General features: G+C 39.4%; 2 protein-coding genes across 3 annotated transcripts; one reads left to right on the forward strand and one right to left on the reverse strand.

Annotated features, from left to right (window-relative positions):
• Positions 1-1,925: 1,925 nt before the first annotated feature.
• szrd1 (SUZ RNA binding domain containing 1) lies at positions 1,926-7,356 on the reverse strand. Its single transcript, XM_008409763.2, has 4 exons — positions 6,894-7,356; positions 4,776-4,825; positions 4,430-4,699; positions 1,926-4,225 (listed from the first exon to the last, which is right to left on the reverse strand). Exons 1-4 carry the CDS (start codon positions 6,942-6,944, stop codon positions 4,111-4,113), a joined length of 486 nt encoding a protein of 161 aa, XP_008407985.1. The 5' UTR covers positions 6,945-7,356; the 3' UTR covers positions 1,926-4,110.
• fbxo42 (F-box protein 42) lies at positions 6,942-17,744 on the forward strand. Of its 2 annotated transcripts, XM_008409764.2 has the most exons (11): positions 6,942-7,021; positions 9,471-9,704; positions 10,587-10,866; positions 11,008-11,124; positions 12,444-12,578; positions 12,735-12,888; positions 12,994-13,104; positions 14,163-14,259; positions 14,368-14,424; positions 15,262-15,378; positions 16,125-17,744. In XM_008409764.2, the coding sequence occupies exons 3-11, from the start codon at positions 10,593-10,595 to the stop codon at positions 17,166-17,168; spliced, it is 2,106 nt and encodes a 701-aa protein (XP_008407986.1). In that variant the 5' UTR covers positions 6,942-7,021; positions 9,471-9,704; positions 10,587-10,592; the 3' UTR covers positions 17,169-17,744. The 2 variants fall into 2 exon arrangements, with proteins under 2 accessions (XP_008407986.1, XP_008407987.1); XM_008409765.2 differs by lacking the exons at positions 6,942-7,021; positions 9,471-9,704 and adding an exon at positions 10,134-10,461.
• The last annotated feature ends 1,383 nt before the right edge of the window (positions 17,745-19,127 follow it).

The following is a 19,127-nucleotide window of genomic DNA, read 5'->3' on the forward strand; positions in this document are numbered from 1 at the left end:
TTTAAGACACTTTTGTTTACTAAGTAATATTTCAAACAACAATCAAGGCATTTGAGGTATTTTATCTCCTCCACAGCTAATGAAGTCTTTGACTGGTGGTGATTTATAAGTCTGTGATCTTTTGGAAGAATTTAGTTTATTTTAATTTATTGTTTATTTGAGAGGAAGAGAGACAAAAACATAGATTTTAAAAATCTAATGTCTGCATCAGTGTATATATATATATATATATATATATATATATATATATATATAATTTGCAACATTTATCCCTAGAAAAACATTTAACAGTTGATTAAAATGAAAAGATCAACAGTAAATATAACAAAATGATAAAAAGAAAGATGGAAAACAATGTACTGAACCAAAACAATCACTATATTTAAGAATGAGTACAAATCTAGTTAGTATTTAGCCAATTTTTAATCCTTAAAATGAACATTTCAATGTCAGCTATGGTCTTAAAATCAGTTTCAAAGCTTACAACTCTAGAGACTGTACGTCCTTGAACTAGGATCTAGTGCTTAAATGGGATAAAATCTTGGCAATGTTGGCTTTTTCTATAACTTCTTGAACTGATCTAGACGTCTGCAAGTAAATATATTAGTTAAAGTGCAGCAGTTAGTTATTGAGGATTTTGTACTGTGACTGTTGTTGGATCTGTGTGTTGATGCTGCAAAGAGTTTTGATGACGGCTTTCACATCCATTAAGCTCATAATTTGACATGTCTGACCTTTTGCAGACACGACCAACACAAAACACCTGCATCATCAAATTACAGGGAGCTGAAACGCTCTCATCCCAGAGGATGATCTCAGCCAGCTAATCATGGTGGCAACACTCCTCTGCTGGTGTTTGACTGATCCGCTGGGTTAAAGGCCAGAACACAATAATGTTATTTAAAGTTTCAGACAGTTTTGCTTGTTTTGGATTTTTGTTTTGGCAGCAAGCAGCTTCCGTAGAGAAGCAGACTGCAGCCTTTCCAGAGAGATTAGCTTGATGCAGTCCAAAACTTTTGCCAGATGAAAACGGCTGGCGCCTCCATGAGGAGAAAAACTATTTGACAGAGCTTGAACAGTTTGGTGATGAAGAATGGAGGAACAGCGTCCAGATGTGCAAGCCTGTCTGAAATCTGAAATAATTATGTAAACCTTTATTTTATGTTACATATTTTAATGTGAAAATCAGTTTTCACTTTGACATTAAAAGGTTTTCGTTTTGTAATTTCTGTAAAAAAAAAAAGTCACATTTTGTTGATCATGATTTTTTGTAATAGCAATACTAAGAGTAAAACATAGAAGAGAGTGAATACTTTTTATAGGCGCTGCATGTGTAAGCTGTGTAAATACATTTTAAGCTTTAACAGCTACAGTAGTAAATTTCATCTACACTCCAACAATGAGCTGCTTTTACAAAACGAGACGCTGTCCTTTTTTTACATAAAGGTTGATCACATTATTCTGCCACCAGTTTTTAAAACAATTATTTCTCTACATTTCATTCGCACAGAAAAGATGTTAGTTCCTTTCTTCAGAGTGAGATTATTCTACTGCAGGCTTTTTATTTTTATCTTTTGCATCTTTACTAGAGATGCTGATCTGCTGGGCTTCCTTAGAAACTTTTTAAACTACCTTGAATAATTTACTTTACTGCAGTTTGATAACTGGGATTAATGGGAATGGATGCAGGATTGAATTTTTTTGGAAAGTGCCTCAATTCCTTTGTTGTGGTCCAAGATTGTTTACTGTTCAATGTTTAATTGGAAAACGAAAACAGAACCTGTAGTTGCTGAAACATCTCTAGATAAATCCGCTCTTTTCAAAGGCAACAATTTAAAGCCAATCCACTTGCTGAGAAACAAAAAGTCTGCATCCATCAACAAATTCAAAGTAAAATTCAGAGAAAAGACAAAATATTCTAGACAGTATCTTTAAATGTTTATTAAAGGGTATTCGAATTTCATTTGGATTCTTCAAGTTTTAAAACAATGACATCAAATGGGCATCAAACTAGACAACCGGCTGTGAATATCTGCAATAAACATCATGAGTTGATCACACTGCACATCAGCTTTAAGTGATAAATCCTTTTTGCCTCAAAAGCCAGACGATGTAACGTCACACACCTCTGCTAAAAGAACACGACCGATCCAAATCCCAGAGAACGGTTCCTTTAAAGCTTAAGGTGATAGGTCCAGATCCATGCTGCCTGAAACAGAGTAAATCAACTCATAAAGGTAAACAAATGACGTCTAAATGAAGCATTTCAGTGACTAGAGCTGCTGGACAGTAGATCTCAACCTGCAACCACTTCCAGATAGGAGGCGTCACATTGATGAGTCTAAAAAGGTTCAGATAAACTGCATTCAGAGCAGAAAAAAAAAAACTGAATGCAGCTGTGAATTTTCTAAAAAAAACAACTATTGTGTACAAGCACTAAAACGGCTTCAAATGTAATCCAAATTACTCCACTTGTGTTTGTTGGTAGGTGGGTTAATTTAAGGCGTAAAGTCACAAAAGGTTCAAAGGCTCGAGGTCGAGTCGCGACTCAGTCAGTTTCTACTTCCATTTTGTAAAGTGAGAAATAGACAAAAAGCTCAAGTCTTGCATCTACTTTAACATATTTCCAATTAATTTCTGAACAGTTTCCATGATTTACAGTTCTGATAACCATGGAAGCCAATTGATTCTACTGAAATATGATAGAAATAATGTTTTATAGGAGTCGTATAGCTACATATCCTTAAGAGTCCTTAGTACAATTATAAACAGTTACTTCAATCATCAAATTGCTTCCCTGATGGATGAAGATTGAAGTTTGGTGGGAATGAAGTGGTCAAAACTGCAAAGGGACAAACTTAGAGTTTAGTTATTGGAACGCCAGCTGTCAGTTCATTTAACTCCTCAGTTTTTAATCATGTTATGGATTTTGTAAACCATTTTCAATCGGTGGAAAACAAGCGTACGCTACAATAAAAACCCTGCTGCGTTTAAAAAAAGAAAAAAGAAGAAACCTGCCAGGAAGACTTTCGTCAAAACCAGGAAGATAAATTTGGCTTCGTTCCACAAAGCGCTGATTCAAAGTTACGTTCTCTGATATTTTCTCGACGTCTTTCTGGCCTGATGCCGCCATCAGCGCTCCAACGCTTCTTCTGCTGACGCAAGAACAATGAAACACTAGAAATTCTGATTCCTAATTGACAATTCCCTCAAACGTGATCAAATTAACGACATCGCAAATTAATGCTTTTATTGCAGCCTATTTTCTAAACAGCCAACAAATCTTCTTATTTAAAAATGCTATAACAGAAACAAAAAAAACCATGGAGAAACAATGTTAACAGTTTAAAACAAAACGCACACAAACACACGCACAAAAAAAACAAAAAAAAACAAATTAAAAAAACAAATCCAGGAAGTAATTTCATTGTTATTGCTTGTAGAAACAGATTTAGTGACTCCGTGGTTCTGATCACGGTTTTTGGCCAGAGGCTGCCTCCCCGCTGCTCTGAGCCACCATCTGCAGGACTAAGACACATTATTCGGCACTGTGCACTTTCACTCGACAGGTCCAGTCAGCGCAGCGTTCCACCGCCTTGCACTCGGTCAGCTAAACGGGCAGTTCTTGGCACTGTGCGGTCCACTTCCTCTCAACTCGCTGAGGCCTTCCTGTTGGTGGAGGTCCAGCTGTGACCCGTGCGCTTCGCCAGGGAGAAAAGACTCGTCTCGTTCTCCTCGTTCTCCCTGAAGTGACGAACACTTTGCAGATTTAAAATCGGAGCGCACATCAGAGTATCACAGTGTGCGTGGGGTGAGAGATTTAAGCCTGTTCCCAATGTGGAACCGATGGGGCTTTTGAATCCTTGACCTCTGGCCAGCCGCCTTGTAAGGTTCAACAGAGGGAAAAGACAAGGCAAAAGGCAAAGATCCAATCGGAGCGTGCAAAGCAGAGAGATGGTGGACAAGTAAATTTAACTCCTCATTTTAGGTAAATTTGATGTCATCCCACCACTCTGCTCTTTGGAAATCACGCAAAACACCCCGTTAATTTCTCCCCCGCTCCGCCTCTTGCCAAGAGGCAGCGGCTTCTTCGCAGCAAGCAGCTTCAGTTTATCTGCAGAGCCGGAAGCCGGAGGTGCCATCGGGACCGGAAGGCTGACGGATCGCATGATTGTTTGGACGAACTATTTCCAACGGCTGCTGCTGCACATTCATACGAGAAGCCCTGTTGACGCGACAAGACAAACACTTAGCAGTCGAGGTCGAGCTGCAAGCCATAATCATACAAATTAAGAAAAGTTTCTTACAAATATATCACTCTATATCTTAAAATACATAGATAAACTTCACTAATTTAACACTTTAGTAACGTAAAAATCTACTGAGATGGATGTTGTGCATGTTTACTGCTACTGATGCGATGCATTACCGGTCCTGGCTTGGATTGTCCTGAGGGCTTTCCTCTGAAGAAGCACTACCCAGAATCCTCCTGCGGGCCTCTGCGTACTCTGCCTCCCGTTGGGCCAGCGACTTCATCTGCTGCGAGGGACGAGAAGAGGACGCAGAGTTCCCACCTGTACCGTTGTTGGAAGGACGCTTTAAGATCCGAATCTGAGGCGGAGGCGCCGCCGGCAGGGAGTCGTCTTGGACTACAATCGCTGTTCGCACCGGGGAGCTAGCAGACTTTAAACTGGTCTTCCTGCAAAAATAAAACCACGTGAGTTGTTTTTTTTTCTTAAAAGAAAAATCTAGTAATTTAGGGATTGGTCACTTACTTTGCTTCCTGATTTATCTTTAGCTTTGCCTCAAGTCTCCTCTCAATTTCCTAAAGGGAAACAAACCATTATCAGTTAGGTGACCTGTAAATTTGTATTTAGATATCTATGTGATCTGAAACACGTGAAGCAACATGTAGGAGTACATACTGATAGTATTTAAAACACAAGCCCTCCGGCAGATGAGGCGTGCTGACATTTAAAAACAGAGTAAGCTGACATTTAGATAAATTCTTGCCATTTTTGTTTGAGTTATGCAAACAGCGCAGCACTGACTTCATCCATGACTTATGAACACTCTCAGCTTTTCACTACAAAAGCCTCTGGAAAAGTAAATCTACAACTAACATCAATTTTAGAAAAAAATATTCTTCAGCAAACACAGTGTGGTTAGTCTGAGTTGTGTTAAAATTCATAAAAACAAAAAGATAAATAACCATTTTAAATTCCATAGAACAACACACAACAGTGATACGAGTATATATTGTTTTTTTGTTTTTATTTTTATTTTTTTTATTTTATTTTTATTTTTATTTATTTATTTTTTTTAAATCTCTCTCTTTCTCACTGATTATTTCTGTTTTTATTTTAATTATGTAAATCACTTTGAAATGCCTTGCTGCTGAAATGTGCTATACAAATAAAATTTGATTGATTTGATTGATTGATATTTAGAAGCATTAAGAGTATAGATAATTAAACTACTAACAAGGTTTTTGAAACTACAGCTAACATTTTACACATTGTTATTTTCCTTAAAAATACATTAAAACTATGAGTAAATTATAAGAGTTTATGTATCAAAAATTTGGTAAAAAGTATTGAATTATTACTTCTCAAGTCAGATTTATCCATTTATTTTTAAATTGGCATCCAACAGGAGTGCTAGCACTTAAAAGCGATGCAAAGAGATTATAATGAGAAAGAAAAGGATCCTAATGTTTCAATGTCAAATCATTCAGACTGTGTTTAATGCTTTTTGTATTTTAATTAAAGTTTCACACTTATATTTAGTCTTAAATAGATCTCTTCTTTTACTGAAAATGAGGCTTTTAGTTTTGCCAAAATTAAATTAAATTAACTGTAATATAGTAAAACTATTTTTTTCTAAAGGGTGGGTGTTATGCATTTTCTTATAGCACTATAAAATAAGTTTATTACAAAAATGCCCCATACATCAAAAATAACTTAAAAGAAATTTAACTTTGTAATTTGACGCCATGAAATTGGCCTGTGTCTCTTTAAGAAGCTCTTACACTTTCCTACTTCAGCACATCATCACAATGCTCCTCCATGATGCTGTTTACAGCTATTCATAGCAACATTGGACTGAGAAGTAGTTTCTATGATGAACTCAAAATATGCGCAGCTTGCCAATTGCTGCTGCCGCTAGTCTGAAGGAGCTGAGTGAGAGCAGCAACCGATTGGATCGTCCCTGAATGGTTGCCTTGGGAGATTGAAGGATTTCGCAAACATGCATGAAAGAATCAAAAACACTCCAGGTATGTTTTTAGATGATGGAATAACATAACAACATGATATGAAGCTAAAAAAAAGTGTATTTTCCCCACTTTAATAAAATGGAAGTCAGACACGAACTTCTATCTACAAAATCACCACCATAAATAATTAAATTTGTTACCTTAATAAAAAGACCTTTGCCCGTTACTCCAAACAGGAAGATAAATTATGCATAAAGTTCCCAGTAATAGAGAATCTTTTTAGGAAAATGAAAAAAAAGTGAGAATAATAATTGACCGCATTGCTGTTATTTCAGCAATAGGCGGCTCTAACGTGGCTTAGGAAAAAGTTGTTACTTCGTATAATTCAAACTGTTTTTCCCACTTACCGGTGCCATAATGTTTAAAAACGTTACTAATTTAAAAGTAGAGGAGAAGTGAAAACAAGCTTAGTTATGACAATACCTGACGGACTCGGCCTGCAAAATCAAACTCTTGACCCAGGAAACATGGATAAGGAAATGAGGCCAAAAATAAATTGCTTATTTAGCTGGAAACTGAACATTTGCAGTGTCCCAGTTGTTTTCTGCCATGTGATTAGTTTACTGTAAACCTGAAATCAGCACTATCTTGTTAAAAAAATGTTAGTCCAACTCACCCCACTGTCCGCAGCTTCTTCCCAGCTCTCGGCTACCTCCTCATCCTCCATGTTTAGCAGGACTCTGGCAGGCTGCCTCTTCGCTCCTCCGGAAAACTATATCCGGTCCCAGCTGATGGCATGAGACGGTAAGGCTAGGCCGGGCAGACCTACTGGGGACTCGGGTTTCACTTGGTTTTCTGCTCTGGGGTAAGCTGAAGGAACAAATCCGTAAACCTTTATTTGGCCGCGTGTTAGCCTGACGCTCAACTGAAATGACAATCTCAACCCGACTTCCGGTTACTTTTAATTCTGCGCCAGGACCCCTTTCAGGTAAAGCGGAGTCACTTTAACAGCAAAGAAAATTTGTGAAATATTCACCAAACAGTGGAGAGATTCAGTCGGATAAGACCCACTGCTAAGCTAATGTAACCGTTTTGACTGAGGAACGGAAATGACGTTGTAACGTCAGTTAGCCACACGAATGACGCTGACCCAATGAAGATGGCGTCATATTTCAACCACACTTGTTTCGCGAAAAATCAGCGTTTTGACGCCTTAATAATATAAATGAGACCTTCTTTGGGCAAATTGCAATATTATATTAACTCTTTATTTTTAAACAAATTTGTGTATTTGTAAAAGTAAAATGAAAAACAAAATGTATTCTCTACACATGTAAACATGACTTACTCGGGAGTACTTTTGTACCTTATTCGTGGTACTAAAGTTCAGAAAAGTTCTTGAAAGTATAACATTAAACCTTTTATTAAGCATTAAACCTTTATCAAGCAAAACATGTTCCTAGTTTGCTTTATTATTCAGATTTTTAAGTTTCTGGCCTGAAAAATCCCACCAATCAGATGTAATCAAGGACAAATTGGCTGATTGATTTGAGCATCTCCATAATAAACACCTTATTTGCTTTTCTGACATTTTGAATCTTACTAAATTAGTGGCATACCTATCACAACTATTTTAAGGTATGTTTCTGATTATTTAAATGCAAAGAATACCAATAAAAACAATGTTATCAACTTGTTTTTTACACAGTTGCAAGTCTAGCAGCTTACAACAACTACACCAGTGGTTTTTGGAGTTCCAGTTGTGGTGCACAGTTGCTGAAGTTGGTTTGTTTCTGGAGTCTGGACCCAGATCTAGTATTGCTGTTACATATGATTTTACCACATTCTAGTGATAAGTCAGAAAACAATTTGGATTTGCAAATGATTGTGATACTGGAACATGATGATTTTATTCTCTTTATTTATGTGTTCAAACATATTTCCCTTTGTGTGCTCTATAACAACGCTGAAGTCAGAATTATGGGTAGCCAGAAATTACTTCCAACAGGGGAAATTGTTTGCAAAGCAGTCCTGAATGGAGGATCCAGTATGGTTGCAGTGCTCATACCATAGTGAAAATTGGTGGTTCATTATACAAAATCAATTTGTGATTATGCTCTTTCAGTGTTTAAGTGCAGAAAATACTGAGAAATGCATTGTCATTGTGCTATATTGCTAACAGCAGTTAGCACTACAATGGTAAGCAACGACTACTGTTTTTTTTTTTTTTGATATGTGGACACTTCTGAATAATCAAGAGTTAAAGATCATGACCGTAAGAACAAGAGCCCAGATTCAAGAGGGTAACTGGCTAGTTGGACCCTAAACATGAGGTGAGAAGCTTCATCATCCAGAGATGCCTCAATGTAGATTTCAGTACAAGTTTTCCCAGAAGATTGCCTGCACCATCATTGCCTCTGCCAGCTTGTCTTCTTCCCAGTGTGCATCCTGATGTCATGTTTTACCTAGGCAAGTGACAGAAACAGGCATCCTGACTGACACGCCAGGCGTTACTCTGCAAACTTCTATGTTGGTAATGGATGTGTGACCGGTGCTTGTATAATGCTTTATCAAGACCAGAGGACCCCAAAGAACTTCCTGTTCAGTCATTCATGCACCCATTCACACACTGATGGTGGTAAGCTACATTGTAGCTGTACAGTAGGGCAGTTTGACAGAAGCAAGGGTGCCAGGCACCGGCGCCAGTGGGCCATCTGACTACCAACAGCAGGTAAGGCAGGTGAAGCCTCTTGCCCAAGGACACAACAATGGAGTCATTCATTTCAATTCTAATCAATTCAAAGAATCTTGATAGGATGCTACAGTGGTGAATGTGAGTTATAGCATGGGCTTTGCTCTTCAGTGCATCTGAAGAGGCCTTTGAGTGAAGAAATGCTGCTGTTGAATAGGATGATTATGTTTTCCTATTCTGTTTTGACTTAATCAACCTTCCTTTGTACAATCAGCTTTATAGACTCCATAACAAGCCCTAGGTAAGATTCAAGGTTCTTTATCAGCTTGCTTAGCTTTTTTAACACGGTGGCCCAAAATATGATTGCAAATGAGACTTCAGTCTAAACAAGAGATCTTTGTACAGAGTTTCCAACTCTTCTGTGGGTCAACAAACACTAAACAAATAGACTGATTGCTATCAATTAGTCAATATTTTGTCATAAAACCTGAACACCGTTTTTTCAATATACATACATATCTATCTCTATAAATTACATATGTCTTCCTCTTTGATCAACAGTTGGGAGAGCAGAGCCTGGGCCTGATGAGACCCACCCCTGGTGCCACACACATCCCCCGCCTTTATACACTCTGTTCCGAAGCGGAGCTCCGCTACTGAGGGAAGGAGCTGCTCTCTTATAGCGGAAGATGGCGATTGCATGGAGGCAGCACAGGGACCAGCGGAGCTGATAACCGGGGAGAAGGAGGACATATACACACCCAGAGCCCTGAAAATAACTGACCTGGAACAAAGGTATGAACCGGATTTTTTCCCCCACTAATACACAGTAAAATTAGCAACATTTCAGCGGAGAACCCTGACGTACACAGTCCTTCTACTGAGGCTAATATTAGCAACGATTATATACACTGACAAAAATGGAGGTAGCATCTAGCTGATGCTGACTGTGGATGTCATGTCGGCAAGACATAGAAGAACTAATAGATGTTCATAATTTGCCAGGAAAGTATAATTTGGGGAAAATATGTGTTATAAAGCTTGTCAGTTGAAGATGAACTGGTACATGTAACTACTGTTAGCCTGGTTGCACCTGGTAGGCTAGCTAGCGTTAGCATATCCTATAAAACCAGGATCAACCGTTAAATTCATCAAGTTAACAGGTCGGCTTCCAGCTGGTAAACTGTGTTTTTATGCATGAAGTAACCTATATAATCTCTTAACACTATACAACTTTAAAATGCTTTGGAAGCAGTAGAAAGCTTTTGAAAGTAGTTAGCATTAGCAGTCCAGTGATTCATTTATTATGTGGAGGCTAAAGATAGCTAGCTAGACGTGGCTAATAGAACAAACTGGGACGAACGAAGCCGAACAGTTTGAAGAATCAACTATTCCGATTATCTGAGCCGTTATACACGCAGTGACAGAAAATGTTCTCCCTGGTCACACCTTCATAACGCCGCTAAGATTTTTCAGCAGGAGCAAATCTGTTTCATTTTAATGCAAGGCTTCGTCGTCGTTATGATTCAGTAGAAAGAACCAAACAAAGCAGGTAAATCTACCCCAGGTTAAAGGAGAAAGTGACACTTTGACCCATCACTGCATGAAATTTGGTGATAATCAAGTTTATGAGCACTGTACTGTACGTCATCAACATGTCTTCATGTGTCTCAACAGACAATAATGTCCCTTTCCCCCGACAATGAAGATGGATACTTTGTCGCCATGGATACTGAGGATGAGGGTGCAGAGACTGCTGCGTTAAGAGACGAGGTGGAGGGAAAGATGGGGACCTGTAGTCAGGAAGGGAACATGGACACTGGTGCCAAAGGGAAGGGCAGGTCGATGGTCGAGTTGCCAGAGGAAGTCCTGGAATATATTTTATCTTTCCTCTCACCTTACCAGGAGCATAAGACCGCCGCACTTGTGTGTAAGCAGTGGTATCGTCTTATTAAGGGTGAGTTTGTCAAATTTTGATTCCATTACGATTAGTGTCACACCATGTTTGGTTAATGTGAAAATAACAGCGCTAAGGTGTGTTTGCCGGTTGGGAAGCTTTTCTTTTCTGTGTTGCTTTATCTCGTTTTTTTCTGAACAGGTGTTGCCTATCAGTGTTATCATGGGTTTTTGAGAGCTGTCCAGGAGGGAAATATCCAATGGGAAAGCCGGACATATCCATATCCTGGAACCCCCATCACTCAGCGCTTTTCACACAGTCAGTATACATGGTTTTATATCACTGAAGCCAGTCGATAACTTTTCCCCACTTAACTCCTGCAATTAAAGGTGGAGCCAAAGTTCTTTGCAAGGTCACCGTATCATAAAGAAGTGACACTTTTATTAGTTTTAAAGACTGGAGATAACTAAATTTAACTTCAAAATAAATTCATGATGTCTGAATATCATTTGTAGACTTTACAACACACAAATTATATAATTATACATCTGGTCCTCTTTCAAACTGTGTCGCATCACAACTACAAACCTCAGCCTTTTTTCAAGATTCTATCTAGAAATCCAACATAAAGTAACATATATTGTCAAGTGGATAAAAAAAAGGATACATGGTGTCCAAAATCTATCCCGAATAGAATCTGAACAGTTTGAGATGTGAATTTGTATTCAGTCAATTCTGTAGATACAATGTAGCTATAAACATTGTCTTGAGTTTTGTCCCCAGTACTTTATATCTGCTATAGTTCTCAGGAAAATATCTCGGGCAGATTGGACGGAAAGCTTCTGTTAACATCAGATTTCAAGTCTTGTCCCAGACACTCATTTGGATGTCTAGACTGTAAGGTTCTAACATTTTAATATTTTTAAACGAAACCATTCCATTGTAACTCTGGCTATATTGTAATTACTGTCCCGCTGCTCCACTTTCAAGTCTTTTGGAGACTGTAACATGTTTTCTTTCTAAATCGCCCGGTTCTGTTTCCATCCACCTTCCACTCAACTCTGAACTCCTTTCTTGTTTCTGTTGAAGAAAAGCATGAGTACCGCATGGTGTGTTCGGGTGTCTTAACGTCACACCATGGAGTGTGGAGTGTGAAAGTTCATTTTTGGACTTTCCAGAGATTCATCTAGTTATTTGCTGACTAGAGGCAAACAGTAGTTTGGCTTTTTCTTGCCACGTTTTCCTCCAGGCCCAATGTTTGGAGTGCTCAGCTGGTAGCTGACAGATCTCTGCAGCTCTTCCAGAGTTACTGTGTCTTTCTTTCTCTTGATTAAAACTTTCCTTTCTTTTTTATTTATGGATATCAGAGTGTAGTTGGCTGTGTATAAAGTGCAATTTTCAGACTTTTAACTTTTAAAAAGTACCTTGAGATTCACGTCTTGTTTCCACTTGTTTGTTCTGCACCACGTTGTGTTGGTCTCTCACATATAGGTTTATGTTTACAATGTTACAAAATATGAAAAAGGGAGATGAATATTTTTGCAAGGAGCTGTATGCAACAAATCCCTAATGATTTTTAAACATTGTACCAGTAATCTTGTTTTTTTTTTCTATTTTATTTTTTTAATGTTTTTCAGGTGCGTGCTATTATGACTCAAATCAATCCATGTATGTTTTCGGAGGCTGCACTCAGAGTAGCTGCAACGCTGCCTTTAATGACCTATGGAGACTGGACCTCAACAGTAAAGAGTGGATCCGCCCTTTAGCTTCAGGTAACAACCGAGCAGGAACAGAAACTCCAAGTTATAAACCAGCTGCCCAGTTTAAAGACGTTCTTTTATATTTTTATGCGTTGTCCTATTTTCTTTTAACAATCAAGCATTGTCTTCAGCTAAATGTTAGCTTCATTTGTGTCTTCTTTCCCACAGGCTCCTATCCGTCTCCAAAAGCTGGAGCGACTCTGGTGATGCACAAAGATCTGCTGGTGCTGTTTGGAGGCTGGACGCGCCCCAGCCCTTACCCGCTTCACCAGCCAGAGAGGTTCTTTGATGAAATCCACACCTACTCACCTTCAAAAAACTGGTAAGATGAACTCCAGTCATCCAGAGGGTGCGGTTTAGACAAAGCCTTGATGTCTTAGTTAAGCTGCTTATCATCTCTTGTGTTGTTTTTCTTCTATTTCTTCAGGTGGAACTGCATAGTAACGACACATGGACCGCCACCCATGGCAGGCCACTCGTCCTCTGTTATAGGAAACTCCATGATAGTGTTCGGGGGATCGTTAGGAGCACGACAGATGTATGATTATTTTATGAATCGCACTATAATGCACTGTAAAGTCAGCAGTGTGCATGTACATTTAAATGTGTGTGGTTGGTTGTGAAAGGATGTGGGTGGGGATAAATATTGTAGCTCATCAGAGTAACAATTAGGAGTTCACAGCTGCTAGAGGTCAGGGGTCAGAAATCCTTTCCATTCATAGACACTTTTGCCCCCGCTGCTACAAAATAAAACTTGCTACGAGCCGCAAAAAAATATTTTCTAAATATTTGCTACATAAAATGGTTTGTGAAACCTAACAAATTAAATTTACATTGATTTCTATTTGTAGTTCTCAAAACAAAATGAATCCTCTTATTACAAAATGTATTGAGGTGAACCTTTTCTATAAATGTGGAAAAGGAAGAAAGATCCTTTCTTTCTTCCTTTTCCACATTTTAGCTAGTTTGAAAACTATGAAGCTTCAAACTAGCTTCATAGTTTGAAGCTAGTTACTTTTAAATGCCCATTGTTGCTGTTAAATTTAGACTTTTCATAAGAACTTACAAAAAAATTCAAAATATGACAATTTTTTATTGGTTAACTAATCAAAAGTAAAGCAAGAGCCACAAGTTGCAGACCTTTAATATTCATGAACTAGTAGAAGTCAGAGTCCTGCTAAATCTAGTGTTTACACTTATATTGTAATGTTTTAGCTACATTACAATGTAATCTAGGCAGATTGAACAACTTAAAATGAAACTCTTCATTTTGGTCTGTATTTTTACATAAAAGTCATTGGTTGTGTCCACACTGTAAATAGAAGCAAGTCCATCTTCATATAGAATAGCAACCAAGAGTAATAACAGGAAATAAATAGAATCTAAAAACAGACATATCATTTGTTGTCTGTCACTTTGGGAAATAAAAAACATATTTAACATTTTGTTCTTTATAGATGGGTTCTCATTTCATCAGTTCATTAGTTTTATACAAAATCGTTTTGGAAGTATCAAGGATAACAATTATGAGTGAAAATTAAACCATTTGCAGTCCACTGTTTTAATATTGTTTATTTATTGACTGGTTCTGATCAGGAGCAATGAAGTCTGGGTTCTAGATCTGGAGCAATGGTCCTGGTCCAAACCGCCCACATCGGGTCCATCGCCTCACCCACGAGGAGGCCAGTCACAAGTACGAAGGGCTTCTTACTTAAAGCAAATAGATTTTGTTTTAACTTTTTTATATATATATTTTGTGTACATTTTGAAAATTGATTATACAAATTGTTTTTCCTCTCAGATTGTTATTGATGAGAAGACGTTGCTTATATTGGGAGGCTGCGGCGGTCCTAATGCAGTAAGTTTTTTTATTTTCCACTTTTTTTCCCAACTAACAAATTTACTGACAACTAAAGAACAATTATGGGTTTCCACTGAGGGATTTTACAAAACGCATAGTTTTGAAAAATCACAACCTAGAAGAAGAGAAAAAAAGATGGTGACGGAAGTTGTGGAACTTCTTCTTCCCCATTTGACATTTATAACTCAGATCTGCCCTCTGGTGGATGTGGTGTCTAACAGCTGCGCCAACATGTTGAATGCTTTGAAGGCATGAGGGCAGGAGACGTATTTACATACGTAGCAGGAGCATAACTCCTTTATCCGCTACACCTGGTGATCAAGACGTTTCATTCATCTGCCGCAGTCTCCGTTGTGAAGCCGCCTTCATGGGATTTTACTTTTGACAAATTTTTCTGAAATTGTTACATGTTTGGCCGGCAGGTTTTTATGCAGTTCTTCAGAATAGAAATGATGAATATCAATTTAATATGAATAATTTTATTTTTGTTTTATTCAAATTTATTTAATCAAGGACGGAACAGTAAACAATGCTTCATGGTAAAAACAAGCAATTTTTTTTTGTCTGAAGGTTTTCCAGCCAGAAGCTAATTTGCAAGCTGTCCTTGATTAGACATTTTTTTTAGACATTTAAAAAATAACTTTATTTACAAAGCCTAAAGGGACCAAAGTGCTGTTCAGAATAAAAACTTTTAAAACATTACAAATGCCATTATGAGGACACAAAAATCCTTGAATGTTAATATATTTCTATAAGTGCTAGTTTAAGCTCTTGCCTGTATGGCGAACATCAACATTCATATTTTATTTAATTCTTTCCCATTGTGGTTCTCAGCTTCTGAAAGACGCCTGGCTCCTCCACATGGAGGGTCCTGCATGGAAGTGGCAGCAGCTGCAGGTGGAGAACGAGGACCACGGCGCCCCAGAGTTATGGTGCCACCCGGCTTGTAAAGTGAGTCTTCAACCCGATTATGTACCAAATCAATTTCGTACTGATGTGTTGCTTTTTTATGCTTCCCTACTTCCACTTTGCACGCATCAGCAGTCCATTGAACCACCCTGAAATGGGGCTGAGCGATGAGGACTTAGAAATTTATCACAGTGTTTTCTGGTACCACTGTGATAACGATAACAATTATAATTTAAAAAAAACAAAACAATTTATTAATTCTTTTTTAGGTAACTGTGTGACTAACCCTAACCCTTTAGTATATTACAGATAAGTTCATTTTTCAGGTATTTTTTAGAGAAATCGTTATAAAGAGGACTAAATGTCACCAACATTGTGAATCAACCTTACATTATGCTCCTTTATTTAAACGATATTTCTTTTGATTATGGTTCTGATAGCCTTTTGAGAAAGCTGAATGTTTTTGCATTTGATGAATTCTAATTCCCGATCAAATAAAAACACTGAAAATAACAACATTGGTAAAATGACCTTGATCTTTGACATAAACTTCGGTGTCAGTCCAGACCTGGACGATAAACTGAAAATTAGTAGATTTTTGCATATTGCTCTTATTTTTGGTTGCTTTAATGGATATAAACTATTTGTATGGTTGGTACCAAACACCCTGTGGTAAATATTTCTATTTTCTTACCTGTAACGTTGGGATATAAAATGGCGTGAAGCTTCCTTCATGTTGCGTGTGTTTGTCTCTGACCTGTGGTTTTCCTCCTGTGTGTTTCTGCCAGGTGGGCCAGTGTGTCGTGGTTTTCTCCCAGGCTCCTTCCGGCCGCGCCCCTCTCAGTCCAAGTCTTAACTCGCGACCTTCCCCCATAAGTGCCACGCCCGCCCCTTTGGGCCCGGAGCCCCCCTCCCTGCGGTCTCAGTCCCCGATTCGAAGCGGCGCCGCCGGCGTTGTCCTGGGAGCCGCCGAGGAGGCTCCGTGTGTGAACGGTCGATGGGGCACGCTCAGACCGCGACCCTCAGCCAGAGGAAGCGCCAGAGATGGGAGCCCCTGCTCGTCCCAGCAGCCGTCTCCGTCTCAAGGCCCCGACAGCCCCCCCCTCCCTCCGCTCCCCTCTCTAATAAACGGGTCGTCCCCGTCGCCCCGGACCAGCCCGGCCCAGGGCTGCTCCCCCCCATCCCGTCCTCACCTGCCGGGCTCCACAGACTACGGCTGGGAGTCGCCTCCCTCCGCCGCTCCGCACCACGACGTCCCAAATACTAACGGCCTGCACACGCCGCCCTCCGGCTCCCCGCTCACGCCGCCTGGAGCCGTGTCCCCCGCCGCCCTACGGCGAGGCCTGGAGGCAGTGAAAAACAAATCTTCCTCATCTTCACCTTCGTCTTCCCTTCAAACACAGGGGGCTTCTCCCATGAGTGGTGGCGGAGGAGGGACCGGCCCCTCAGGAACCCCTCCGTCCTCCTCGTCCAGCCCCCCGCAAGCCGCAGTAGCCGACGGACACGCCATCCCGCCCATAGCGCGGCGCCTCGGCCATCACCCGCCTCAGAGCCTGAATGTTGGCAAACCGCTGTACCAGTCGCTGAACTGCAAGCCCATGCAGATGTACGTGTTGGACATTTCCCGGGCCAAGTCCGCGGGGGTCGTGTCCTGGAAGGTTTACGGTAACGGGACGCCCGCGGCCGTCACAGGGCCTCCAGAGACCAGCCTTCACACTGTGGTGCAGGGCAGGGGGGAGCTCATCATTTTCGGAGGCCTCATGGACAAGAAACAAAATGCTAAATACTACCCTAAAACCAATGCTTTGTACTTCGTACGCGCTAAAAGGTAATGCAACTCCGGGCGAGACGTTACATTCTGCAACAACATAAGGGAACTAACACACAAGGCCTTTTACCTGTAGGAAGGATTATAAGAAAGAACTTTATCAGCGCTAGATGTTTCACTTGAATTTCACTATTGTTCCTTTTGCCTACCGAACGCATTCGTAAGGAAAAACTTTAACTACACTTTGACAAAATATTTGCTTGAATGAGAATTGTCTGTGTGCGAGTTTGTCTAGAGAGGACCAGACGTTTTTATCGCCCCTCCACCCAACCCCAATGATTAACAACCAAGCAAAACATTTATATGTGTGTGTGTGTGTCTCCCCTTCTGAACTCTTGAAAAGAGAGAAACCAGTTGTTGAATACCTTGCTTTTTCTATCTCTTTCAAAGCCTGCAATGTTTACATAGAAACTGCGTGTGTGTGTGTGCGCTCGTGCGCGTGTGTGTGTGTGTGTTCGTATGCATGATGGTGGTTAAAAGTGGTTGACTAATGTGTGTCGGAGAGTCGACGGCGGCTGAGCGATGTGGCACTGTACTATAAATAAAGTTGAACAATAAAGGCCTCCATGTCTGCTCTGTGCCGGAGTTTGTTCTTGTCTGGTGTGGAGAAAACGCGGCTGCTTTTCCGCTAAACAAAGCGTCTCTTTGTTGGGCGTAATGACAACATTAGATGTTCTGCCAAAGCAGAGAGATGGTGGCATCGTCTGTCCGTCTGCTGCTCTTCTCTGCTTCACTTCACAACTTTGGTTCAAATCAATCCAGTGGGACGAAACTTAAACCTGAAGAAAAGTTAAAACCCAGATGACAGAATCCTTAGATTACTGACTCTACACAGATATGTTTGTGGTAAAGAAAACCAACTAACATAGCAGACAGCTGAAAGGACAGAAAAAGCACATTTAGATCCACAACTTCCTACTGCTGTCATGGATTTAAATACTTTTCAGACACTGATTAACTTGAATTAAAAAAAAAAGAAGTAAGGTATGAATTCACAAAAAAGATTGTCACATTGTCAGAAGTTGGGAAGACCTTGTTGATGCAGCTGCTCCATGTTTACTGAGTATCTTTCTGCCCTTCATGCAAAGCTATCTGACGGTCACTAGCAGCGCAAACTTTTTTTTTTTAAAGAAAAATTTATTTCTTAACAAGGGATGATTTTTATCAAACTAAAGATGGTAAAAATGGAGAATTTTCTGACATAATTCCAGAATAGAGCGAATCTGACTTTATGAAGAAAGGCAGTTGAGGCTTTTTTTTCTAGAGTGGCATTTCCACAGATAAAATCTTATTAAAACAACAGATGTTAAAATAATTTTTACAATAAAAATAGCTTCTCATTTGTTAACCAGTATTCTGCATTTAACTTATTTTACCAATTGATCGATACAGCAAGTGATCCATGTCTTGTTCTGGTTGCTGAACCCAAAAATTATCAACTTGTTTCCTTCTCTTTTATTCATAAAATCATGTTTTAGATATAAAATGATGGTTTACACATCACTTTTCTACAAAAATATGACTAGTTTGTTCTCCAGTAAAATTGAGCATATTTAGTTAATCATTGAGAAACACAAGAAGGGCCTGATTTTCACGAATGTGGGCCATGGGCTTGAAAACCTTTTGGTGCCCTATTCACTAAAGAGAAATTATTTTTCTAGTACATTAATAGGTAAACCTAAACATAACTGAGTTATTATACCAACTGATGGCAAGTTTAATACATCCTTTGGCCAGTAGCTCCATGAAATATTATTTAAGTTCACCTTATATGGGCCTATGATGGTTATATAAAGTACAATGTTTGTGGAACATGCACTCATTAAAAAGAAATAATAAAATTTTTGAATAAACAAAAAGTCTGTACCCACATTTTCAATCCCCCCCCAAAATCTGGCTCCTTCTCCTGTCAGCCCTTTCTAAAGTCTGGTTCAGCCCCCATGCTTCAACTTGAAGAAAAAAC

Source organism: Poecilia reticulata, linkage group LG5, assembly GCF_000633615.1.
Source record: "Poecilia reticulata strain Guanapo linkage group LG5, Guppy_female_1.0+MT, whole genome shotgun sequence".
Taxonomy (NCBI): Eukaryota; Metazoa; Chordata; class Actinopteri; order Cyprinodontiformes; family Poeciliidae; genus Poecilia; species Poecilia reticulata.